Source organism: Mycteria americana, chromosome 9, assembly GCF_035582795.1.
Source record: "Mycteria americana isolate JAX WOST 10 ecotype Jacksonville Zoo and Gardens chromosome 9, USCA_MyAme_1.0, whole genome shotgun sequence".
In the NCBI taxonomy this organism is placed as follows: Eukaryota; Metazoa; Chordata; class Aves; order Ciconiiformes; family Ciconiidae; genus Mycteria; species Mycteria americana.
This window is the reverse complement of record NC_134373.1, coordinates 40,073,173-40,100,672: the sequence shown is the minus strand read 5'-3', so window position 1 is coordinate 40,100,672 and position 27,500 is coordinate 40,073,173. Positions and strand designations below refer to the sequence as shown.

Sequence of the window (27,500 nt, the reverse complement as noted above, 5' to 3'; positions counted from 1 at the left end):
TATTACATTTGGTCAGATGTGCTCCAAAGAGTTAGGTGCTCTCCAAAAAATAAACCAGCAAAGCCCCCACTTACGATCCATTCAAATTAAATAAATGCTAAGTGCGTGTTCGTAGATCCTCTGCGGCATCTGTGCACGCAGGGGACTGTCCTGCTTTTATTCGCCTGGGTACAACACTCGGGAGCTTTCCTCTCGATTTACAGAAGCAGCCCTTTATATTCAGAGTTGATATTTTAGTAAATTAATGCTGAGAGGAAGAAAACGCCACGCATATTTTTTTTGCAAATACAGACAGTGTAATGCAGGGTCACAGATTTTAGGAAGAGGGCAGGTTTAGGTAAAGAAAAGTCACGTTAGCCGAGTGTCGCAATGCTAAGGCATAAGTTGTGCAACCGTCAGCTAAAAGAGAATGAAAATGTACGTAAAAAATTGCAGCATGTACTCCAGTGACCTGCACAAAGTGAGAAGCAGCGCACAGCCTTCGTGAGCGTTTAATAATTTTTGGGAAGCAACTAGACACTGTAACTTCTCTTTACCACAGAAGAAAATGACAATGAGGAAGGAAGTGCAGCAGAAATCTTGAACATTACCACTATTATGCAAAAAAAAAAAAAAAAAAAAAGCTGTTAACTGTTTTCCCCTTGCTGACTGGGTAGACGTGCCCTCAGATGGAAAACTTCTGATACTTGTGACTCCTTACTACCCGAAATCACATGAGATGATCAAGGAAGAAAATCACAATAACTATATTTATATCTAAGGCTGAACTTCTCAGAAATACTGTACCTTGATTAAAATTTCTGGTAGGCTGCAATAAAAATATCAGATGTGAGACTGGCCCGGCAGATCAATTATCATAATTGACAACATTTTATTAATACATATTGAACTCCTAAATGTTTTGGACGCAAGATATCCCCGTGAAAATGATCCTTAGAGAGGCAGAATGCCAGATCTGGGAAAAGAATCAAGGCTGGCTTGTCTGCTGTACAGTTTAAACAAATATTTTTCATCTGGTCTGCATATTCTATGCTTTTGTACAAATTTAGCATCTGTTTGTACCTGCATATTTTAACTTAAGAGCTTTCATTAATTTTTTTTTTTTTTTTTAAGCTTCAAAGCCATAAACATGTATATTTATACCACAGTATTGTACGCTGGTTGTAAAGCTCTGAATTAAGTCATTCTGTGCTTTAGTTTTGATTAGAATGATACAATTAGAACCTGTTATTCTACCAACTAATTAGTTGTAGAATGTGACATCTGAAGAATACTACAAGATTACAAATTTAGGAATGAACCCAGAATGTGCTCTGTTTATATTATTCCCCTATCTTCAGTCAAATCATTGTCATGGAAATGGATTAATACTGGGCCAGTTTCTATCCTCATCAAAATCTTTCTCACAAAAAATGAGTAATAAGAATTTTAATGCTTCGTGTATCAATAAGATTTTAATAGCGGGCTTTGATCTTCTTGCCAGTCTATCACTTGATTGGCCGAGCAGCATCCATCTTTCTGAATCATCACCGACTTGTGTTCGTTTCTGGGAAATTCTTTCTTTTTCTTTTTTTTTTTTTTTTTTGGTCATTGTTGAGCCATTTCTGTCTGCCTTTTGACATTTTATTTCTTACAAGCGTGGCTAAGTGAAAGATTAAAGCAGATTTTTCACTTAAATCTCAAATACTAAATTCTCTCACTTAAAAAAGGAGAGATTGTATGTTTGTGCGTGTCTTCAGATAAAGAAAGGCTGGCGTTTAGGAGAAGTTGAAAAGGCGAGAAAGAAATGCTATGTATATTTATTTTTGCCTGTGAAAACCCTTTGGAGGGTTAAACCTTAACCGGGCTGTATGTGTGAATACCTGTTGCACATGAGCTAACAAATTAGCAGCAAGAAACCAAGTTTGACAGGCACTCTGAGGCAGGCTGGAACATCTACGAAAATAAGCGTTCTCCCACCGATGGAGCTGCATCCAGCCCCTCCGAAATGCTCTTTTAACACACTCCGAACTCCCAGCTTCCTGGAAAGGAAACCGATCCGTGATAAATACATAGTAAATAATTCTACACATATCATGCTCATTTGCATGTGAATTAACCCAATTTATGACCATAAAGGCAGACTTTGTCAGGGCACAGAGAGTGCACAGAAGATGCAAACAAATCGTACGGACAGAGAAGAACTGCCCACAGTTGAAAATTTGTCACATTTCTGCACCACTTGATATTAATACATGCTGCGCTTCAAATGAGGTTAAAATGTCGGTGACAGCTCAGAAGATCTGTGTGAAGATAGATAGAAATAGAGATACAAGAACTTCTTATATCTTCCTTCTGTATTTGCAGTTTCTTCCAGGTATAGATCTCACAGTGTCTGTTAACTGATTATTTCTTTTAAATATGGGGGGGGAAAAAAAAAAAACCCGACTGCTTATTAGATTTGATATTGGGAAAAGCCCTTCATTTACTCCGAACGAATAGTTCTGTTTTCCACCACTCGCTGTCATGTTTAAAGTAAATAAGTTCTCGTCCATCCAGCACCGTTGCACTCATTCAGTTGCCAGAACAAAGCCATTGTGTAGAGGTCCACAACAGCCCTTTTCTCTCCTTCCCTTAGCAGGATCTTCCCCGTTACCGCAGCGTGCTCCCTAGCTTTGTAAAGCAATTCAATAACGTGCAAATGCTAAAAGTGTGCATGCTTATTTCACAGAAGAAATGAAGGAAGATTATGACACTATGGGGCCTGAAGCCACAATTCAGACCACTGGAAACAATGGTACAGGTAAGGTATTGCATGATACGAGCGCCGCTCTTCTTCTGTATCACGTAGAATTCGCTGTGCGCGAAGAGAAGTGACAAAACAATTTCTTTCTTGTTTGCAGTTTAACAACTGGGAAACGTTTACACGATTTTCCTGGTTTTTTTTAATTTTTTCCCCACTTTCATCGCAACGGTGCAGCGACAAACTCATTCGGTGGGAGTCCTTGCTACCCCTCCCGTGCTCTGCAACGTTTCAGCCCCTAACTCCTTTCAACTGCATCCTTGTAAGCTAATAGTTTTCAGCAGCACGAGGAGATGTTTTCCCAGCGAGGGCAAATATAGTGTAGTTTAAAGTAGCTGGACCAAGATCCAGTAGTCTTTTAATGAGCGGGACTGTACAAAGAGCTTGATAATGAGGATGGGGTGCACCCTTCTTGGCAACCCCAGATTCGCATGGTGCACAGAGTAAGCTACTTCAGAGACTGAAAACATCTTTTCAGCAAGACACACATAAACCCCTTACATAGATACACAGACACACACACTTTAAATGCATATTTATGAGATTATTATGTTTCTGGCTAATCTTCCCCCCCCACACACACACTTTCCACATCTCTTTCTTTCCCCTCTTCTTAGAAATCAATACATTTTGTGGAACAAGAAAGGGGACAGAGATATTTAGCAGGCATCATCTCCGAGCCATCTCTTTTTTTCTGTAGCAGAGCAAAACAGCAAAAGGTTTCTGTTACTATTTTTTAATCCAAATGAATTCAGGGATTTACCATGTTCTTTCCAAAGGCCACAAGGCCCCACTCCATCCTCAGCACAGCTGAACGCCATACATCACCCAATGTTTCTTTTGCATTTTGTCACAATTTGAGATGTTGCAGATGATAGCCCTGATTTACATGGTTAAAAGTTAGAGTTTTCGAGTATAAGTACATTTCTATGCATTCCATTATGAGCTTTAGTTCATAGGTAATACCCTCTACAAATATTACTGTAAAAGGTGGTACCTAAGTCTTGCAAGGATTTTATTACTCACACTTTCCTAATGTTGGTAACACCCACATAAAACCCCAATGCTCTTATTAAGTAACGCAAGAAATTTACTTTATAATTCTTGAGGGGGAAAATAATAGGAAAATAAAACCATGTCACTGCTTTTTTCATCCATTAGATTTATTATGCATGAAAGGAGGGTGGCAGCGAGGCATAGTTTATCATTACATATATACTTAATGATGTTGCCATACAGAACTGGATACATATGTATTTTAAAAGCTTTTTTATTTCCGAGGGACAATACTAAAGTGACAAATTGTGCTTAGCACTTGGACTTTAAAAGACGTCTGATTCAGAAATAAGACTTGATGGTTATCTAAATTACCATTACCAGAGCCTTTGAGGTCCCCTATCAGTCCGTGTGACTTCCTTTGCACATATTTTCCTTACCATAACAGGCCTTGACTCTTTCATACTTGCACTGTGGTCTGCTCGAGGGGGAAGACTTCATGTCCTCTTAGCCCCTTCCCTTCCAGTATCTGATGGTCTGTTCTGCCTGTTCGACTTCGGCCTCACGGCATCTCTCTGGGGGGCAGGGTGCCCTCGAGCGCCCGCACAGCCCTGCCGCTAACTCTGCCTGGGCTCCATGGGGTGTCCTGCCTCTTCTGAAACCCCTTTTCTGGGGGAAAAGATAAGGCTTGCCCCTACCCAGCTTGGTGCACTGCAAACTGGTGGTTCAAAGAGTGCTTTGCGTCTAGGTGGTCTGCATTTAAAATGCAAAAGCTGCTCGGGATGTTGCAGCTGGCAATTCCTTCCCCAGATGTCCTGTGCAAAAGTCCCAGCCTCCTCTTCACTCCAGCTGCTATTTGCTGCAATGGGCGGCTTGCTCAAATAACCATTACGAGTTGTCTAGTGCTCTGCTAGTGTTTAATTCAAATCCTTTATCACTGAGGCGTTCAGAGCCACCTCCTTCAGTGGAGGCTGGTGCCTGGGTAGGTTGGGTAGAACATGTTTCTGTAATGGCTGCAGTCTCCGTAGTCTCTCAAGAGCGATGTCAGATTAAATCATCTGATAAACTAAATGCCTTTGCCAGTCTTTTCACCTTGAGTGGAAGATGCCAAGTGACAGTTAGGAGCTGCAGCATCCTTAGTACAGAGTAAAAACTCCCACGGCTTGCTTGTTGAGGTGCTCCAACCAATATTGGAGGAGGAAAGGGAAGAGGTCAGTCCCTGAGCCATTGGAGATCCTTCCTACCTGTTCTGGGAAATGCTGGAAGTTTTCTTCTTCAGCCTCACTATAGCCTTTGGGCCTGTCTTGAGTGGTTGGACTCAATTTTTCCCTGCAGGTAGTACGGGGATTTCATACTGATGAATGAAATAGCTGAGGCGAGGCCGAGGCTCGACCCAATGAAAGAAGTTGGATCAGTGACTCCATCTTCAGCGAAAGCCATACCGCAGTGACCTTCTGGTGGCCAAGAAAGCCATTTGGGCCTTCCTACAGATTAACATGGGCTCTTCCAGATGGGCCAGGAAGGTTTCTCTCATTTAGCACAACGTGCCTGTCCCTTTTGCCACCAGACCTTGTAGCGTTCCATGATCATGACCTGAGCACAGAGACAGGAGATACAGCTTCAGTCGCATTCACATACGTCCAACAGGCAAAGCTGCTGCAGGTGCATGCAACTGTGGTGTATTTTTAGCATCAAATTCATTGCAGAACGTCATTAGTAGAGAAAGAAAACTAGAAGAAAAAAGTCTCCGTTATTAAATTATTCTGCTATTGTCAGAATGGCCACTTCCTAGTGGTACTTAAAAAAGAAATCTTGTTATCCATACATTAATCAGCTGCATTTTTATAATGAGCCATGGAGGCTTTACAGTGGAAAAGCAAAAGTGACCATTAGAGTGAAAATTTTAGTCTTTGGTCCTGCTAAATTAATTTGTAAATATTTCTGGGATTTCTGAAATGGTTACTTGACAAAATGATGTTTTGCAGAAGGGGTTTTTAAAATGTGAATTAATAAATTCTTATGGTTTACTTTATTGTACCTGTTACGGTTATTACAACTGGGATGTTTGCAGGAAATAGATTAAGAAATTCCCTGTAAACAAACAGAAAAAAAATTCCTGGTTTCGATTACTAACATCTGACAAGCTTCGAGTAAAGATCTCTTAATATAATTTAAAGAAGGGAAAAAAAAAACCTTCGGGGGGAGGAAAACAGAAGTAAAACTTGGCAGGTTGGAGGACAGGCCGTTTTCGGGCTGTAATCTGTGTGTACCAATGGGGGCCTCTTACTTCCTGGCTAATGAAGGCTGTGGTTTTATTAGCTTTGTTTGCGATTAAGGGCAGCTATCACCATCTCGCAGGACGAGTTCCCACACAAAATAACTGGTCTCCCAAGCTCCTTGAACCTCTCTCTCACTTTATCTTGAAAGGTCCTAAATGCCTCCAAAGATAGCTTTCCTTAATGCGTTTTATTTTTATGTGACACGGCCACATCAGCTTTTGGAGCTGAAAATATTTCTGCTCTCCAGGCTCCAATAATTAATTAAAAAAAAGACTTATTTGGTGAGGTCACCCGCCGTAGATCTCGCTGAAATTCTTGCCTCGCAGGAGGGGATGTGCAATGTGTGTGCAGTGTTAGCCCACGAGGAATCCGGGAACATGACTTTCTGCATGGAAAACAAATCAGGGCATGGGGGGGGAAGCAAGCCTTCCCCCAGAAATCAAGAGAGAAACCTAATGGTTATCAGATGGGTCTTTTTAGTAACACTGGGTGAGCTTCCAGCCATGTCTGAATTGTCAGTAACGTCGCTGGTGAGAAACCAGATACACATGGTCACCTTTTGCTATTTATGTTAATCTGCAGTGTTGCAGCACTGGTTGTATTGTTTCAGTTAAGGATCTGTCAGCTTTTCCACTAAATCCCCTTGTTTTTAGGGGTTTATGATGTAGACATAAACATTTGCTTTAGCTCCCGGATTGCATGCACAGACATAGAAGCTAAATAATCCAGAGAATTAGGAAGCCAAGGCCAGTAATATCGCAGCAGTCCTCCACAGCTGGTTGGATCAGCCTCCAGATAGACTTGGGGGCCAGGAAGGAAGAACCTCGTTTGGGTTCGAGTTTGGGACTGAAGCTCCTAATATTAACTCAGGCCTTGCTCGGTGGCTTGAGTCCCCATCCTATAAAGGCAGCTGCAAGCTCCAAACCCCGCCAGCCCGCCTGGAAGAGGACACATGGAGCCATTCCACCCTTTCCCCTCCCTGCTCCCATATCTCCTCTCTGGGGAATAGCTCTCATTCCCTGCTTCACAGGTAGCGTTTTCTGGGTCATGGCCTGAATCTGGCAAAAACCCCGACTTGTTTGCCTTGGATCTGTTGCTAGGCCAAGAGAAGGGGTGGAGATGGGGTAGTGTTAAGCCGGAGAGTGGATGATCTTGCAACAGTTGGAAGATCTAGGCATAGCAAGGGAATAAAGAGTCAGGTTTCCCACATGGAAAGTAACACCTCAGCTTTGTTCTGATAAAAATGAGGTTAAAAACACAGTCTGATGCTCTTGTGAATAAGGCGCACTTCAGTAAGCACCATTTTGTTATATTTCTCTCACAGCAACAAAATGGAGGTAAGGTGCTCAGTCTTGTTCTCCGTACTCACACTTCCCTTCTCTAGAAGTTGCTTTTTTGGGGGGAAAAAAGGAGATTTTGTTTTTCATGCTAATAACAAATGATAACAGGAGCTACGGAAGGACCAAGGGAGGAGCTCTGTGGTGTCGTAGCCCTTCCCTACAAAACCGCGGCCATACGAACAGAAGTTTCCTTCCAAAAACAGGGTCCCGTGCCCTGTGCCATTTGGTCACTGTCACTAAAATACTGCAGAACGGTTGAGAAGCTGCTCAGCTCATACGAAAAATAGGGCATATTTGTCTCAGCCAGAGGATTTGATTTATCGGCTAAAGGGATGAGGTTTGCACAGACGAATATCTACTTTTGTCGATGGCGGCGAGATCAGCGCTTCGAACCAGAGGCGTTCAGGTTTCCAGCCGTGCCCCGGTCAGAGGCCACGTCTCATTTTGACTGCCAGCATCACCTTGCATTTTTGTAGGAAACTGAGGCAAAGCATTTACCTGTTTCTAAACACCAAGGAGCTGGTTAGTCTCTCATTTCCAGTGGTTACAAACCAGTATAACCTTGCAGGGCCATAACCCCTTTGATTTCCATGAGTTTACTCCGTATTGCTCCCTGGCGTCAGTGAGAGCAGAATCGTGCCATTTAATATTTTACTTTTACATGAACTGTAGAATAGTTTATGGCGTTGCCTCATTTTCTTATTTCACCTAAGGAGAAATACATTAAAAATGTAATCAATCATAAGCCGTTCTTTTCATTTACGATCAGTTAAAAACAAGTATCTTTAATTCCCTGCCACCAACTGTGTCTTCCAAGACTTGTTAATAAAAAAAAAAATTAGAGAAAGAAAATGATCAGCTCCTTTTTTTTCCTGGTATGATTATATTAATATGTGTCTATAACGTCCCAGAGTTTTTAAAGTCTTTTCTGTATGCAGTGTTCATACATGGAGGAGAAAAGCATATTTTTAGTAACAGGATGTTTTGTGGTTGAGCATATATTATGTTTCACGGACATTGCATGGACAATAAAAAATTGGGTTTACATTTAAGGAAAAGAAGGAAAACTCTCGTACAGACTGTAAAAGTGGTTTTAGGCTTGGTATCCCTGTTATGGTCTAAAACATGTGGTTCTATTTGTAGAAATCTATGAAGCAATATTTTTTTTTTAAAACAACCTATTCTCCCATTGCAAGTTAATTTTGCAGGGAGAAAAAAAATAAAGGGAAGATGTTGTGAGCAATTCTCTTCTTGTGCCTGCCACGGAAGAGCAGCCAGAGGCAGGACCCGTCTGGGAGGAGAAACGGTTGTGGCCTTTACTACCCGCAACTACCATCTCCCACGCGGGGACCGTGGAGGGGTCTGCGGGATCCGGGGGGAGCCGAGCTCAGTCCTGTAGGTCGAGCTGTGTTCATGCCAAAAGCCGTGGGTCCCCCAGGAGCCCCCCAGAGGTTCAGGTTCCATAGATGAAAGATTACCTGCGTTACCCAAGCCTCATAAACTTCTCCTGCTGCCCTGTAGAGCCCGTGTCCCTGTTAAGTTAACCGCCCGCCCTTACTTCCGTCCATGCTGGTGGAAAGCCCACGTTAACTTTATTAGGAGCCGGGGCAAGACCGATGGGAGTGAGGATCCAGCCGCAGCCCCAGCCCCGTAGCCCTAGCACACCAGCTCAGCCCCTGCCTAACGACGCCACCCGACCCGAACTCGCGGGCAGGATGCACTCAAACCCCCTTTCTTCTCCCCTTCTCTCATTCCAGTGAAGAACGCAAATTGCACGTCGGACTTTGAGGAATATTTTGCCAAAAGGAAACTGGAGGAAGGAGACGGGCATGCAGTCAGCATAGCGGAGTACCTGCAGCGCAGCGACACAGCCATTATTTACCCCGAAGCCCCCGAGGAACTGTCTCGCCTTGGCACTCCAGAGGCCAATGGGCAAGAAGAAAATGGTGAGGCTGTAATTCATTTTTAGCCAGTATCCTGACCTCGTGCAGCTGTTGCAATTATAAATGCACTACATGCCTGGGTGTTTACCTTAAAAATTGAAGAACAGCTGCAGCGGCATGGAATTTCATGAGCAAAGATTGGGGCTGTAATTTCAGTGTATTGTGATTTTTTAGTCAGCAAATTTGTATTATTTGGCGGGTGAACTGAAGAGCTGAATTTAAACGGGAGAAAGGCTGCCGCTCTGCTTGGGAGTTTGGGAAGTTTTAATTGAGTTTTAATGCAACAAAAGATGGGGTAGCCGACCCGTCGCTCTCCGATGCCTTGATAAACAATTGGAAAAGCGTCGGTAGGAAGGATTCGGTCAATGGCATAAGTAACGTAACGAGCTGGGCCTGGAATGCAAATCGCCAATCGATCGGGAAAAGTATTTCTTAGTTTTCCAGCCAGCGAGGTCCGCGGGAGGAGCGATGCCCATAATTAATTTCCTAGCGGGGTCCGGAGCGGGTCCCGCGAGTCTGCCGTGGGCGTGCGCCGGTGCCGGTGCCTCCAGCCGCCGGTTGGAAGCGCCGTCCCTCCCTCTCGGGCAGCAGATTGCAGTGATTCCTCTCATACCATCCCGGGCAATCAGCCCATGAGCTGCCATTGATTTGCTGACCTTTTGGCCTGCCTCTTCCCCCCCCGTCCTGGGGTGCAGACCTGCCACCTGGAACTCCAGATGCCTTCGCCCAACTGCTGACCTGCCCCTACTGCGACCGGGGCTACAAGCGCCTGACGTCCCTCAAGGAGCACATCAAGTACCGCCACGAGAAGAACGAGGAGAACTTCTCGTGCCCTCTCTGTAACTACACGTTTGCCTACCGCACCCAGCTCGAGCGGCATATGGTGACACACAAGCCAGGGACAGATCAGGTGGGGGGCTGGTTTTAAGTGATTTCTTTCTGTAATAACCCCTTAGAGAAACGATATTGCTTTGATTGGCAATCATTATTAATTTTTCATGGCATTTTGAAGATGCAGATCTTTTAATGGTAATAGCTTTAATTGAGGTCTAAATGATTTTTTGATGGTCTCTTCTAATATGATTTAATAGTCTTATGTTCACGATCGAATGAGTGTGTTAATTTCTAATTTAGAAATTTTATTTGCACTTTAACTTGACTTTAGTTTCGTTTTTATGTTCCTCAAAAAGTGAATGAAACTGTAGCATTTTAATTATACATTATTAAACATCTCAGCAATTTTAATTCCATTTTTCACCTAGTTTTACTTTGCAGTGTTGCAAATAGGGGCTCCAAGACATACTAAAAGATCCGCTAATATTTTTTCATTACTTTTTGAGTAACCTTTTCAATCACGTGAAATTATGCGTATTTTGTATAATCGTTTGTTGAACATAATTACACATTTTTAGAGTAACTCTTCCTCCAGTACATATAGGCTATCATTTGCGATTGTGCCACTAACACATGCATGCGCTAGAATTGCGGCATCGCTATCATTTGTATAGCCCGGCAGTGTACCTGCAATAAATCAAAGCAGTTTTTTTCCTCAATGTGATGCATGTAATATTATCTCAGTGCTGCATTTAAGGAAATGCTGCGTATCTCAAACAGGTGACAGCTTCCCTAGCGCTCCTAAAGAGCCTGGCAATAGACCTGTGCCACAAAACTCCTTACATACCAGCAGAAAAACTGCTCCTGTCCTCGCCGGAGAATTCCTTCTGAAAACCCGTCTTATGGAGGGCTGTAATGGAAACTCAAATGGCGTGCTTAAAACTTAAATAAAGAGATGCGTGCATTGTGTCAAATTATGAGGGCTTTATGCCGTATTTCTTTTTCTTACAAACCTGAAACTCATGATCGGCTCTATTTCTCCCGGTAGGTTTTTCTCAGCATAAGGTAAATTCAGTTAGGCAAACACGCATCTCCTAATCGGGCGATTTTTGCAATTAGCATTTTTAAGAGAACTGTATCTTTTGCCGGATCTTAAACCAGTATAAATGATCCTGGAGCGGTTTCTCCTATTCTTTCTTTCCCGTGGCTTTTCCAGCAGACAAACACATTTTCACACGTGTATTTTTCCTAACCCGATCCACCATAAGGTTCTTCCTTTTGCTTCGTATCATTAACAACACCAGGGTAAAAAGAAAAAAAAAAAAAAAAAACCCCAACAAAAAGCCACCTAGATATTTATCCAGCCTACCCGCCTGAAATTTCACATGCGAGAGCGCGCCGGCGCTGGCGCATTATGAATGGTAGCTTTGGTGTTGAAAAGTCCCCTCATTTGCTCATGGCATTTACAATTAGTAAATTAAAATGATTGTATCATATTAACAGTGGCACAACTAAAGTTTATAGTAGTCCTCGGAGGGCGAGGGGGGGGACAAAACAGCTGTTGCTGTTTGTTTATGCAACTCAGCAACATATGAGCGCGGGTCCCTCAATGGCGCGCGGCGGGCTGGGCTCTGCTTGATCTTTGAAGGTTGCTGCTGTTTGAACAAACCTCCCTGTGTCCCATGTAACACCATCTGTCTCGCCAGGAATGTGGGAAGAGGCAGCACACCCTCGCAGTTGTCATACCGTTTCGGCGCTGCCTTTTTTTTTTTTTTTTTTTTTTTTTCTTTTTTCCCCCCTTCTTCTTTTTTTCCCTTTTCCCCCGCAATAGGCTTTTGTGTCGTGGCCGCCTGCAAAAGGCTGACCTCCTACCTTGAGCATCCAGAGCGGTCGGTTGCATTATGATGAATATTATTAATGTTTTTTTAATTTTTTTTTTTTTTCTCTCCAAATTCAAAGTCACGGGGCTTTTCTCGCTTGTTGCAAAAAGGTCAGCTGCCTTTCATTATAGCTTTATGCCACTTTTAACGTTCAACTTTCCCTCGCCCCTTAGAAGAGCACAGGGGAAAACACGGCACGCAAGGTAGCTCAAGTCTGCCCTGCTGCCCTGTGATTTTAAAAAACCATTTCCAGCAGCAGCTCACGCCGAAGACGCAGTCTCTTCTGCTTGATAATGAATTAAATCTTACATGAAATGCCACTAACGACAGTGTTTCTGTCTTTCCTACACACGCAGTAAACAGAATTTTTAAACAAGCGGAGTCCCACATGTTCAGAATCTGCTAGGAATATTAAGAGCCACAAATCTTCTTATAAAACAGTTTCTCTCATCGTAAGATACCTTAAAGCAACACATTTCTGATGAGAGACTTAGGAAATAATTCTAAAGCAAATATCGAATGCTCATGTGAAAGTACTTTCTCATTTGTTTCGGTTTACTGCCAACATTTTGATTTTTATTGCCACGCTGATGAGACAAATAAATGTACATGCAGACCTTTTGGTCCGCTTGATAAATTCAGAGCCACATTAATTTTGTTTTTGTTTTTTAAGCTAGAAATTCATGGTTTCTCTTGCATAAAATTCATGTCGGTGTCTTTTTTTTTTTTTTTTTTTTTCTCCTAGCACCAAATGCTGACCCAAGGAGCAGGCAATCGCAAGTTCAAATGCACTGAGTGTGGCAAGGCCTTCAAATATAAACACCATCTGAAGGAACACCTGCGAATTCACAGTGGTGAGTAGCAGAGGTGCTGGTGTGCTCATTTGCATTTTGTTTAATTAGCTGAGTTTTAAAGACTGCTTAAAATTTACACAGTTCTGCTTCTGGCTTCTTGGAGCTACTAAGGTATTTCATAAGTGATATCTGAGTCATCCTCATTTATCATGCTGTTAATACCACGGTCTCGCTGAAAGATTTGGAAATAGTAAAGCTTCCTGCAAATAATATAGATGGTTTGTTCGGCACTTGGAGTTCAGAAGCGTTCAGTCATTTCTGTGCAGTCGGACCCTGAAGAGTCCATTATATTTTCCATAACAAAAAGCCCCCCCAAGTGAAATACAGCTCATATTCTCAGATAACGAGTAAGCGCAAAGCGTCTCATATTGAATGACTGGGGCATTTTGTCTCTCATGCTTGACGCAGCATTCAGCACACGAAATGCCACCGGGCTCTGTCCAGGCACAAACCTCCACCAATGCTGACATGGAGGTCCTAACATCAGGACTCGGTTTCTCATACCCTGCTCATTGCCAGTGAAAATGGCTTTTTTTGGGAAGAAAAAAAAAGAAGAAACAAATCAAATTTGAACAGTCTGGATTTGATTTGACTCCCTTCGCCACAGGGTACTTACCTGTGACTTGCAATGGTCAGTCTGGAGCCAATCTCACATCTCGGCGGCTCTTGGCAGCTGGAGACCGTGGGTCCAAACTGACCTCGAGACCCGTAGAAAGAGGAGGGTAAAGCGGTGGTGGTGTGTGGCCATATTCGTAGAATTAATATTTTCCTCACTATTAATCAGTGGATACACAGATGATCAGTTGGGTATCAAATGTGATCGCTTGCAATTACAGCAGCAACAATGATAATTAACATTTGGTTTTAATTATCATTTTAGGTGAAAAACCATATGAGTGTCCAAACTGCAAGAAACGTTTCTCCCATTCTGGCTCCTACAGTTCGCACATCAGCAGCAAGAAGTGTATTGGTTTAATCTCTGTAAATGGCAGAATGAGAAACAATATCAAGACGGGTTCTTCTCCTAATTCTGTATCTTCCTCTCCTACTAATTCAGCCATTACACAGCTGAGAAACAAGCTGGAGAATGGCAAACCACTTAGTATGTCTGAACAAACAGGCCTACTGAAAATTAAAACAGAACCACTAGATTTCAATGAATATAAGGTTCTTATGGCCTCACATGGGTTTAGTGCAACTAGTCCTTTTATGAATGGTGGACTTGGAGCAACCAGTCCCTTAGGAGTTCATGCTTCTGCTCAAAGTCCAATGCAGCACTTAGGTGTAGGGATGGAAGCACCGTTGCTTGGGTTTCCTGCGGTAGGCAGTAATTTAAGTGAGGTGCAGAAGGTCCTACAGATTGTGGACAACACGGTTTCCAGGCAGAAAATGGACTGCAAGGCTGAAGAGATCTCCAAGTTGAAGGTTTACCATATGAAGGATTCATGCTCTCAAGCCGAGGAACAAGGAGTTACCTCCCCCAATATTCCCCCCGTGGGTCTTCCAGTAGTAAGTCATAATGGTGCCACTAAAAGTATTATTGACTATACATTAGAGAAAGTCAATGAAGCCAAAGCTTGCCTCCAGAGCTTAACCACAGACTCAAGGAGGCAGCTCAATAACATTAAAAAAGAGAAGCTGCGAACCCTAATAGACCTGGTAACTGAAGACAAGATGATAGAGAACCATAATGTATCCACTCCATTTTCATGCCAGTTCTGTAAAGAAAGCTTTCCTGGTCCCATTCCGTTGCATCAGCATGAGCGTTACCTGTGTAAAATGAACGAAGAAATCAAGGCAGTCCTTCAGCCTCACGAGAACATGGTTCCCAACAAACCTGGAGTGTTTGATAAGCAAACCCTCTTGCTGTCATCAGTACTTTCTGAGAAAGGAATGACTAGCCCCATCAACCCATACAAGGACCACATGTCTGTACTTAAAGCATATTATGCTATGAATATGGAACCCAACTCTGATGAACTACTGAAAATTTCCATTGCTGTCGGCCTTCCTCAGGAATTTGTGAAGGAATGGTTTGAACAAAGAAAAGTCTACCAGTATTCAAGTTCCAGGTCACCATCACTGGAAAGGGCCAGTGCCAAGGTGGCGCTGGCTGCCACCAACAACACTCCCACTAAAGACTCTTTGTCAGCCAGATCTCCAATAAAGCCTGTGGACTCTATAACTTCACCATCTATAGCTGAACTCCATAACAGTGTTACTAATTGTGATACTCCTCTCAGGCTAACAAAACCTCCTCATTTTACCAATATTAAACCAGTTGATAAATTGGACCACTCTAGGAGCAATACTCCTTCTCCTTTAAATCTTTCTTCCACATCTTCTAAAAACTCCCACAGTAGTTCTTACACTCCAAACAGTTTCTCTTCTGAGGAGCTTCAGGCTGAGCCTTTGGACTTGTCTTTACCAAAACAAATGAAGGAACCCAAAAGTATTATAGCCACAAAGAACAAAACAAAATCTAATAGTGTAAATTTAGAACACAACAGTGTTTCTTCATCATCTGAAAACTCAGATGAGCCACTGAACTTGACTTTTATCAAGAAGGAGTTTTCTAATTCAAATAATCTGGATAAAAGCACTAACCCAGTATTTGGTATGAACCCATTTAGTGCCAAACCTTTATACACAACACTTCCACCACAGAGCGCATTTCCCCCAGCCACTTTTATGCCACCAGTCCAGACCAGTATTCCTGGGCTGCGACCATACCCAGGACTAGATCAGATGAGCTTCCTACCACATATGGCCTATACTTACCCAACTGGAGCAGCTACTTTTGCTGATATGCAGCAAAGGAGAAAGTACCAGCGGAAACAAGGATTTCAGGTAAATTGTTGCAACTGTTTTCTTTCGAAAGGCTAGAATTTAGTATTTTGTGATATGTCCTCTTACAGAAGAAAGAGCCCAAAGTTATATTCAGTATTTCCAACAAAATTAGCAGGGTTGATTGTAGCCTGAACTTGCAAAAATGCAATGGGGTAGGCAAACAAATTGCAATTACCTTAGGAGTACCTCTACTTGGATTCAGAAGCAGTATCAATACCTTTGAATAGGCATAATGCTTGTGTTTTTATTCTGTCAAGAGCTCAGTCGTTCCTTATGAGAATGGTATCTAAATAATAATAACATTCATGAAAAATCCCATCCTGCAATAAAATAAGAAAAAAAGGAAACTTTGTAGGAAAACTGATCTCTGCAGGGCTCCCCTCACCGTGAGCGTAACTACATTTCACCATGGGGAAAAGGAGCAGTGGGAGACCTCTTGGAATCACCCCCACATTTCGACGCAAAGCCGTAGCCCTTGAAGCAGAGGTCCATATGGCCTCGTAGCAGCTCCATCCCATTGAACGTCCTCAAAGCTTCCTTCTCCGTGTTTTTTGGGGGATTGCTCGTGCACCGTGCATGGGAAAGACGTTCTCTCTTCTCATGAATGTCTGGGGGATGAGAGATATTGCCATGTTGCTTCACCATAGCCCCTTCCTTCAGCCCACCTACTGCCCTTCCCAGACTACCAGTCCTCTAATCCCCACCAGTCATCTGGAACAGCTTCAAAAAAACCCAGAGATTAAACGAAATTATTTGGAGAGGTAGCAGCTAGGGCCCTTAATCGCAGACAAAGTCTTTCCATGGACACGTAATCTGGGTCAGCACTTCTTCGTGCCTGGGTACAACCACTAATCCTTTTCTCAGGCCGTCCCAGAGTCAATACATGAGTAGCAAAGGATTTCACCGCTTGCACGCCTAGAGCAAAGAGCTGCTCTACGAAAGCCATGCACTTTTAGAGTTTTTTGCTGGGTGTATTCAGATACAACGTACAGACTTTAGTTAAATGAGATTAACTGATTATAGATTAATAATTTTTTTTTACATTTGTGCTTGCTCCCCTCTGTCCTATTAGAGTCTATTAGTAATTTTACTGACTAGTAAATGTTTTATAGTTTCAAATGTGAAAATCAGGTATGGTTTTACATTACAGGCTGTAATCCCTCTTTGCACAATAGGAGCATAAATAGCACTGCACCTCCATAACAGCTGTTCCACTATTCCGATTTACAGTACATCTGCCCTCTTTGTAAATGTATTTAAGCCTATTTAATCTTCTCTAATATTAATTAGTGCAAACCTAGTCTAAGAAAACCGAACTGTGTGATAGCAAATGGAAATGTACGTTATCATGCAAGTTTGCACTCTCTTTGGATCAAGACAAAATAAATATCAAGAAATTTAATAATTTACTGATCCACATTCATTATTGCTTAATGCTGAGGGCTGTTTTAACATAGATAGAACATTGATAAAAAGTGTTATTAATATTCCCTATTTCAAATTACAAAATTAAATATAAAAATATAGCTTGAGGCCTTTAGTCGGGAGACATACATTTAAATGGATTGCATAATAATAACATTTGTACCTAAATATAAAATTCAATTAAAACCTTTCTACAGATACAGAATATATCCAAGTTTCAGTGTTTTGAAAGGAATGATCTCTTAGCTGTTGCTTACACTTAGGCCTGTAAAATATTTCAACACCTTTTGCCGTCCATGAAGAGCCTCCCCTTTGCATTTGCTGCTCCTTGAAAATATTTAGCGCTGATATGGTAAATACTGTCCGCCTGCGTAAATCATGTTATTGCAGAGTGCTCAAAGACAGAAAGTTGGTTCGAGGCATAGAAGTAGACGGCTCCTCAGTATTTTCACAGTTCCCAGCAGCTGTAGTTTCATCATCAACAGGTTCCTAAGCTAAGAGGGACCGCCATCCTAAGCAGACATGGTTTTAACTTTTCTGGGGTGGTTGGTTCCTCCGTGGGAAGGAGCGGTGGTGGAAGCGGGTGTCGCTGACGGGTGGTTCCCTCGCAGGGAGAATTGCTTGATGGAACCCCAGACTACATGTCCGGCCTCGACGACATGACGGACTCTGACTCCTGTCTGTCCCGAAAGAAGATCAAGAAGACAGAAAGTGGCATGTACGCGTGTGACTTGTGTGACAAGACATTCCAGAAGAGCAGTTCCCTGCTGCGACACAAATACGAGCACACAGGTAGGGCGGCCGTGCGCGCCGAGGGGAGGGGTGAGGTCCATGCTACGCTCTTCGCAGTCTTTCATGAGCACACTTGTGCGACGAATGGTTTGGCAGGTGTGGAGGCTTTCAGCAGGGAAGAAATAATATCTTTTGCCCAGTTCAACTTATTTTTTATTTGTTTTTAATGGCTGTTGCTTGACGAAGGACTGTTGGATGTGATGGGGTAAATCTCGGCAGGTGCTACACAAGGTGTCGTGCAAGCACGGTGGCGATTGCGGCACTCAGCATCTCACAGGACGAGCCCTCTTCAAATAAGGCAGGCCCTAGCACTCAGAGAGAGCTGCAACTTGGTCAACACAAAGTCTGGCACGGGAAGGAAGAGTGACAGTGTATTTCTCGTTTCTTAGACACTATCTGAGCCTGCACCATTTAATCCAATAGAAAAACTTCCAGTGACGTTAGCAGCGCGAGAGCTGGCTCTGGCCGAGTTATCTCAAAGTACGCAGCTCACGGGGGTTGCTCTCGCCGTGATTTTGCATGCCAGCAGCGCAGGCAAGGTTGCATTTCGCTTTTTCACTTCTCAGTTAATGCCCGGGGAAGGTTTCCTTCTTTCCCGAGTAGGAACTGATTTTTGTCTAGTTCGAGGAAGCTTGCCAAAGCTCACCGCAGATTGTCAGCTTAAAAAATATTTTGGTTTGAGAAAGACCCTCCATCACACCTATGCTGGCTGCGGTTCCCCTCGCAGGCAGTGCTCTTGCCCGCTCTCAGCCCGGACAGGCAGGAGCCCGGGGGTGGAGAGCTCGCCGAGGGGGACGCATCAGCTCAGCGCGTTTCAGTTAGGGGAAAGCGGGACCGGAGCTCCCCAAATAATAGAGATATCAAGTTATGTTAGACAAAGGGAATGTGAATTATCATGTGAATTATTGTGCAGCAGGACATAAAGCAAACTCCAACTTCCTAGAGTTAGAAAAAGCTTACTCAGGAGGAAACTTTCCCTAACTTTGAAAGCTGAGTCCCACTTCAGGAAATGAAGCAAGTCACATCATCCTTCAATCTCACCATGTGACAGTAAAAAACTTATACCTCTCTATTAATACATCTTCCAGGCCGCACATAACCATTTGGCGTTTCACATATGAAAAATTTACAATTCAGAAGTGGGCTGTGCCTTTAAAAAAAAATTCTTTGCTTTGTTATTTTTCCTTCTTATACTTTTCTTCCAAAGTTTAAGCTAATCCCGCACAGGAAAATAAAAAAGGAAGTTAAAATACATGTGGGATTAGGAAAGAAAATTAAAAGGAGCGTTTTGGACTAGATCAGCTAGTTCATTGGTGGAATGTGCTTCCCACTACATTATTCAGATCAAATTGTTTATTCAGTAGAAGAAGCTTTGAAGGCTTTACGTCCCTGCACCTTTACTCTCCTGAATGACTTTATTACAGCCATCTGCAAACATTATGGTTTACTACACTACTACCGTAAAGCTCTTATGTTAGAACTGGCCTTCATATATATCGGGATCTGGACATATGGTTGAATCCCATAAAGTTGGTAGTCCATAAGGTCGACAGACATATGGTTGAAAGGCTGAAAATTTGACAAGCTGAAATGTGTGCAATCACCTTGATTTGCAAAATAAACTGCATTTGTAAAAGCAAAAATATGTTCCGGTCCTTACGTAGCACGGGAACCTACTGCCTCGAAAAATACCACACAGCTGCGGCGTAGGGACTTTTCTCCTTCTTCGCTCTGTCCCTTTCGGCTTCTCAACTCTGCGCCTGTCAATTTTATGGGACTCAGCCTTATGATCCAGAACATGTATACGGTGTCACATTTAATACGCTAGAACTACAGCCCGTCATCAAGCTCGAGCATGGCATTTCGAAACAGGAAGGACGGTCTCGTGGCAAAGGCAGAGGCACTGAGGCTGAGAGCTCCGTGCTCTTTTCTGCCTTGCCACAGACTTCCTCTGCGAGTTTCAACAAATTGCTTCATTTTTCTCTCACCTTCGCCCATCTTTGACATAGAGGGAAATGATACCAGCCCGCCTCTCCGGGGCGTTGTAAATCTTAATTCGTGCAGGCTGAAATCCTGCGACGGAACTCGCTATATAAAGTGTGAAGTATTATTAAGGATGCGTTTGCTTTTACGGAGCCTCCACGCATCGCGCTAACGTTAGATAGAGGTGGTTGGGAGCTCTGAAGACCTCGGCTGGGCTAGCCTCCATAACTCATTCACAGCCTTCAGGAGGCACGCTGCACTGGGATTTTGGCTAATGGCTTAGCATGCATCTTAAGTGAATTTCAAATTAATTTGATAGTTTCTGGAAAAAGCTTGTAATTGCATTAATAACATAGGTGCGAAATTGCAGTCCGTGTTCAGTGGAAGGAACCGAGTTCAAAAAAGCCGTCTTCTGCGTTTGGGGTCACTGTAAGAGTAGGCCCAGATTTTTCAGTCAACTTTTTGAAACCTACAAAAGAGAAAAAGCTTCTTTTCTGAGTGTGTTGCTGTTTTCTGACCAGCTGATCACGATCCATCGTTACTTCATTAAAAACATATTTTAGGAGGAATTGGAACACTTCCTGTCTTTCCTGGAGAAGCACAAATAGTGGATGTTGTTTATCCTGATGTCCTTTTTCCTATGTAAAAAAATCTATGTAGTTTTTTAGGTCTTTTTTCTGCTATTTGAACAATCAGATTTTTCTTTGTCACCATTCCTCGTGGTCCACATACCTATTGCAACCAGTGCCAGAACAAGGGTTAAAAGAGTCAGACAGAGGCCACGTTCCTGCTTTGCAGCCCCTACAGATTTATCCCAGAGAAATTATTTGGAGCAAAAAGTAACATTGACACGTAAAACTACATGAGCTGGCTTAATCACGTGCAAAACCAACCACTGTGAAAGAGAAAACAGGAATGTCGTAGGTATTGTGGTGGAGCTGAGTTTCCCTGCCAGGGCAAGACGAAGAATGGGATTTGGCCGGTTCTTTCTGTCAACACGAGATCTTTTGATAGGACCTCGCGGCCACAGATCAAGGAGCTCTCTGTGATCACCTCTGTACGCTGTGCCTGCCACAGCTTGGGCACAGTAGAAAAAGGGGCCCAAATGTCACAATCCATGATTTTTAATTTATGCAGTATTAGTGGTATTTTGCAATAGCTCCTAGCTTCACATGGAGAAGGAAAATTTATTGTGTTACTGCAATGAGTGAATTGCATTGGTTCTGGCTGAACTGAAATTTAGTGTAGAGGCCACTGCTCGCTGCAGGACCAAATTCTGCCAAGTTAATCTTGGGATGCCATTTAATTTTAAGAGAAGTTGTGTGTCCATTTTAGAGTTTGCACTTTACAGCATCCTATTTCTTTAAAACCAGAGCATGCAGCACTGTAATTAGGGTGCAGAGCGTGGCAGGTAGCACAGGAATTCAGTGCTCACATTGTTTTCCTGTGGAGTCTTATGAACCCGTCCTAGCTTTGGTCAGGCTGAAATTAGTTGAGCAGATACTGCTTCATTTGCGTGCATCTAATCTCAGATTCCTCCAAGCTTCTTAGCACAAGGTTCGAGACACTTGCCTTATGAAAGGTGAAGATGACGATTGCCTTCATGGCAAAGCATAGGTGCCATTGGGCGAACAAAGAAATCTTTGCGTTGCAGATAAGGAGGGAAAGCAGTAGTGGGTAAGTGAGCGGGAGAACAAACGGAGCACCTAGAAAACAGAGAAATATCTTGGCTCCGGGATAGCAACGCAGCCCCCGCTTTGTCATCAACGCTGTGTTGGGCTGCTTCAGGAGCGAGGTGAAGGTTAGTGTTTGTTCTGCCGTCGTCAACACCCCTGTCTGCTACGCACCAGCTTTATCGTAGCTTCACAAGGAAACTTGCAGCGTGCCTGCTCTGCAACAAAAGCTGGAAACGGTTTTTCAGAATCCTACCTAGAAATTTTAAATCCTTTCATTGTTGTTCTATATTACATCATATTCTATTTTATTACTTGTGTGGGCTGTCGAGGGCCTCATAGCTGTGCTAGTGCTTTCATCCTTTCCTTTTCCACTGTATATTTTATTAAGACCTCTTTTTTATTTTTGTAGCTTTCATGCTGATGCAAGCACTAGTTTTATTTCCAGATTGATTCTGTAAACTAAATATTGTTCTTGAGCCTGGTAGCAAATCAGCTCTCTCTGGCTAGTATTTTGAATTCCCAGCTCAGGAGTTTTCTTTATTTAGAGCTTGATTCATAAAAAATTTACATGCTATTTAAAGGTTATTTTTTCTTGCTTTACTGTGATACAAGTTTAGAATTCCCCATTTTACACTCAAATAAAGAAAAAAAAAGGATATTTTCTGTGCTTGTGAAATTTGTTCTGTAGACAAGGTCTCCTATTCAAAATGGAACAGGTGCAGCTTGGGCAATTATATATAAATTGCATTTATCTTGCACCTTTGACCGCTTCGCTGTGCTCTGGCCGCTAATCCATCTCCATTGGGACTACATCTAACAACCAAACCCCCAAGCAGCTTCAAAAGAACTGCCTTTAAAAAATAAAAACAAACTGTCACAAAAATGTTTCCTTCTTCCCTCCAAAGAGCGGGATTGCTGTTTGGCCCCCTCCCACAGAAAAAAGACCCACTTGCCTTAGGCAAAGGACGGGTGATATTTAGTCTGGGACCAGTGACAGCTTCTGATCTGATGTCTCATGACTTTTATACCACTGCAAATGGGAAACGCATAGCTTTTCAGTCAAAGACTTTCAGCCCAGGAAGATTCAGAGAGACTCACCGTTAGAGATTTTTTTCTGTTGTTTTGTTTTAACAGAAACACAAGTTTAGAGACTTTGAAAACAGCTCAGTTACAATCTCCCCTTTGTAAACTGAGCATGAGCCCCAGTGCGAACCTCTTTTTGCAGATGGTGGAATAAAAGAAAGGCCAAACGTTTCCTTTAGATATTTGAGAGAGTTTTATCATTTCGTTTCGCTGCAAAATGTGGCATCTACATCAGGCACCCACCTGACGACACACAAGTGTTTCGTGAGCCCTCCTGTGAGCTGCCTTGGGTACTTCTCTCCCAGCTCCGTCCCCCATGGACAGATGAGACTGGGTAAAACCTGTAGGGTGGGATGGTCAAATCTGCTTCCTTTCAACCCATCTCTACTCCACTGATGTTATGACACTGCATGACAATGCACTTACTGTGCGTCAGCTAAATAGCTGATAAAGCAGGCAGGACTACCTACGGTTGGAGGTTCTCCCCATCCACCTACAGTTGGAGGTTCTCTCCATCCACCTACAATTGTAGACCTCCCTCCATCCACCTACAGTTGAAGGTTCTCCCCATCCACCAACAGTTGGAGGTTCTCTCCATCCACCTACAATTGTAGACCTCTCCCCATCCACCTACAGTTGGAGGTTCTCCCCATCCACCAACAGTTGGAGGTTCTCTCCATCCACCTACAATTGTAGACCTCTCCCCATCCACCTACAGTTGGAGGTTCTCCCCATCCACCAACAGTTGGAGGTTCTCTCCATCCACCTACAATTGTAGACCTCTCCCCATCCACCTACAGTTGGAGGTTCTCCCCATCCACCTACAGTTGGAGGTTCTCCCCATCCACCTACAATTGTAGACCTCTCCCCATCCCCAGTGTAAAATACCTTTCTTCAGCTTTATTTTATGGCCTACTAATGCACTGTAGGGATTAGGCACTTCTTTTAAATGGCTGAAATACTGGCTTTTGCACACGGGGGAAAAAATAATTCTTGCGCAAATGTTCGGAAACCCGATACATTTAAAAACATATTTCAATTAGTGTTGTAACAGCTGCATGCTGTGCACGGCTAAGGTATGTTGTGTGGTGTCTGAACAAAGAACTTTGCTCAAGCTGTCATGTTCCCTCAGATCAAAACGGAGTCCTTGATATGGATGTGGTAGACTAAATAGTTCTCGTATAGCCTTTTTAGTAATCATATAAATTAATATGAAAATATGAAGTATTTTAATCTTCTCATTTCTAAATTAATTTATAAAATATGGATGATTCCCTGCCAGGCTACTTCTGTGCTGGCTGGAGGGAGGCCCCAGGTATCAGGAGCAGGAGGTGCAGCGTTGAATGAACAAGGGATAAGGAAAGCAGGCAAAGACTGAGGGACAAGGAGAGCACCCAGCCTTGGGGAAGGGCAGGTGGAGGCAAGCTTGGATGAGAAGCAGTGGAGGATGCTTGACTTCTCTTTGAGGAGAGGAAAAGTGCTGGGCAACTGGATGGAGCACAGCTTGAAGAGGAGGGAAACGCGGGGTGAGAAGGGTGTAGTGGGCATCAAATGTAGCGTGCATCAAAAAAATCGGGAAATTTGAAGTAATGGAGAAGGAGCAGCGTTGTGGAGAAGCGGAACAAGACAAGGGTTGGGCTTGTCGATGTTAGGGAAAAGTAAGTCAGAGGGAGGGACTGAGGCAGTGTGGGCAGAAATTCAGTGAGGAGAAGGACACAAAAAAAGGTGCCGAGGAAAAGCAGAAGGTCTACGAGGAGCAAAGAGGAACAAAATTAGCAGCTATGGAGATACTAGCAAAGGGACGGCAGCGCGTTGCTCTGAGTGGGCTCAGCAGGCCAGCTGAGATCAGGCAGGGATGCAGGCGGCATATCTGGGGCATCCAGCTGGGTGGTTGGTAGCATTGGGAAAGCTCCCACCTCACCCGTGAGGGCTTTCCTCCGGCAGCGCTGGGGTCTGAGGAGTGCTTAGGTCAAGACTGCTTTGGGATTTTAAGCTAATTTGAGTAAGTGACTTGATCGTGCTAAAAGCTCCCCAGCTAAGACTGGGGGATTTCCCCACCGTGGCGAAACTTGGGCTCCGAATGGCAGGTAGCCGCCTCCCGGCTCTGGACTTGGTGCACCCCCAGGTCAAGGCTGGAGGTGCAAAGCCAAAATACACGTACGGCTCAAAGCCCAGAGTCTTCTTCAAGCTTGACTTTTAACCACCAGGTTAAACTGGCAGAAATGCACGTTTAGGAAACTGATCACAGAAGCAGTACTGCTATAATTCAATATACCAAGCTTGAATTTTCAATTTTACTGTGAAGGGAAATAAAGAAAAAAAGAAACCCTGCATGTGTGCAAGCTTAGGAAACTCTCATACAAAGAAATGTAGTCTGAGTCCCAGTTTCCAGGCATCCACTCATTTCCCTGTCACTTAGGTTAGTCTATCTGTGGTTTCTCCTGTGTTTTCCTTCCTGCCAGATCTCCCCTTCATTTCATAACATACAGTTTTTGGCTTCCTTGAGCATTCGTTAATCACACCTTATTAAACGTGAACTTTCACAGTGGGACTTGAAGGTAGCTGTGACTAGATCGGGCAAAAAAATTAGCATATTCCCTGGTATTCATTCTTAGCGACTTTGTTATGGAAGTGAAACTTTTTTTTATGCCTGACTTTCCCTGCTCTCGAGTTCCGGCAGTGACTGCAGAGGAAAAGAAAGCAGATCAGGTTCATAAAGGAGCAGCCTGAGTTTTCCTGGAAGTCAAGACCTTTCAGTGGTCTGAAAACATATTTTTTTTTTCCTGCTGGATTTCCTTCCACACCGGCGCTGCTGGTGACGGTCTCCCGTCTTCCTGGCCCTTTGCTTTTGGTTGGGGTTTTCTCACCTACCCTCCACCATACTTTTCCTCTCCCTGCGCTTGCTTCTTTAAGAATTAACAAAATACCACACTTTTACAACTGACAGGATGGGAGGGCTCTGGTGTGAAGTTTATTCCTGTTCTGGTCACATGCCACGTTAGCTAAGTATGATAAATACGCCTGAGGAATCAGGCCACTTCACTAATAAGTTCCTAATGATCTGCTCTAGCAATAAGGCATGCAAAGCAGGGCTCTGCATTTCAGGCACCGAATACCAGCATTTTTATATGCATAAAAATAGCACGAAATATAAAATAATGACCAGTTGGCACTGTATCTGCCTGCATGGTTGCACCACTCTGGAGCATTCACTTGAACGACACTAAGATTATAATCTGACATTTTGAAACTAAAAAAATTCTGGCTGAAGGTACTAATGTTTGATTTTACTTTTTGCCTTCTGCAATCTAAGTTTGGTGATCGGTCTTCACTAATTCCAATCTTTGCACCATATGTTATGTCTGGATATCTCACGGTTGCATCATGCTTTGCTGAGTTTTGTCGTGTGGCATCATGCTGACAAGTATTTTTTGTCAGCTCTATTTTGGAATTAAGCTTTCAGTATGGCAGTTCTGGAAGGTGTTGAAGGCATTCCTGTGCTATTTGTGGCCTGGGATCAACCAGATGTGTTTAGGCTTGGCACTGGTTTTGAGTTTCAAACATTGGTTCGAAACTGCCTGAAATGCCAAAGGAAATACTGTTTTCTGCAGCTTAGCACTACTTTAGCACTCAGCGAGTGGCTGACAACATTTTATTTAGAAACCCCTTATGCTTCCGTGGCAGATGTATATATTTGTATTTACTCACGTGGTGGGGGAAAAACGTCTTTCGGTCTTTGAGGGCTTCCTCCCCCAGGTGAGGACCCCTGCGGTGGGTTGGTGTGGGTCCAGCCCTGGTCCTCCAGCCAACAGCAAACCCCTTATGGACTCAACGAGTCCCAGCTCTCTGCGTTGCGGTCGCTAGACCCGTAGCGTGCACCGGGCGCATCCCAAGGTAAACCACGATGGGCTCGCCTTGGGGTGCCGTAGGTGGGGAAGGGTTGGCCAGCGGTTGGCTTGCGGTTGCGTGGCACCACTGGCAAAGGCCCAAAGATAGGATGTTGGCTTCCTGCTATTCATGAGCCACATACACAAAGAAAACTTTAAGAAACAAAGGTCTTCTCTACAGGCTAATCTCTTCAGCGGGGGGGGGGGGGGGGGAGAAATACGGCGCGTATATGATGCTGTCAGCAGAATTATTTATAAATAGGGATATTTTTCGAACATTTTCATGGGTGTCAGCTGCTCGCTAGAGCTGCCAGTTTTCCATTGATGCTCTCTGAGTCATTTTCTTTATTATCCTGAGCTGCTTGAGTAAAATTACTACAATCAAAACCATCCAAAGTCTAAGTTGTAACATAAATGTGGGTTTTTTTGTTTTGTTTCTGCAACCGAGCTTCCTTTAAAAAGAAGACGGCGGGGCGGTCCAGGCGTCGTGTTTATCCAGCGCCTTAAAGAGTGGAGGGGGAGCGAGGGGCGGAGAAGCCACCATCCCTGCCGCTGTAACCCATGTGTGTCCTCTTGTCCTTCCTCGCAGGAAAAAGACCACACCAGTGTCAGATTTGCAAGAAAGCATTTAAACACAAGCATCACCTGATCGAGCACTCGCGCCTGCACTCCGGGGAGAAGCCCTACCAGTGCGACAAGTGCGGGAAGCGCTTCTCGCACTCGGGGTCTTACTCGCAGCACATGAATCACAGGTATTCCTACTGTAAGCGAGAGGCGGAGGAGAGGGAAGCGGCCGAGCGGGAAGCCCGTGAAAAGGGTCACTTAGAGCCCACCGAGCTACTGATGAACCGGGCCTATTTACAGAGCATCACTCCCCAGGGGTACTCTGACTCAGA

General features: G+C 43.6%; 1 protein-coding gene across 3 annotated transcripts in view; it reads left to right on the top strand.

Moving 5' to 3' along the window:
* ZEB2 (zinc finger E-box binding homeobox 2) overlaps window positions 1-27,500 on the top strand; it is a 115,937-nt gene that overhangs the window by 86,732 nt on the left and 1,705 nt on the right. For 2 of the 3 annotated variants that reach the window (XM_075512413.1, XM_075512414.1), the window contains exons 4-10: window positions 2,711-2,782; window positions 9,155-9,343; window positions 10,036-10,250; window positions 12,800-12,908; window positions 13,789-15,758; window positions 17,795-17,975; window positions 27,194-27,500. The exon at window positions 27,194-27,500 is cut by the window's right edge and continues 1,705 nt beyond it. In XM_075512413.1, coding sequence (XP_075368528.1) covers window positions 2,711-2,782; window positions 9,155-9,343; window positions 10,036-10,250; window positions 12,800-12,908; window positions 13,789-15,758; window positions 17,795-17,975; window positions 27,194-27,500 — 3,043 coding nt within the window. The remainder of the gene's footprint in view (window positions 1-2,710; window positions 2,783-9,154; window positions 9,344-10,035; window positions 10,251-12,799; window positions 12,909-13,788; window positions 15,759-17,794; window positions 17,976-27,193) is intronic. The other variant, XM_075512415.1, reaches the window with a different exon arrangement.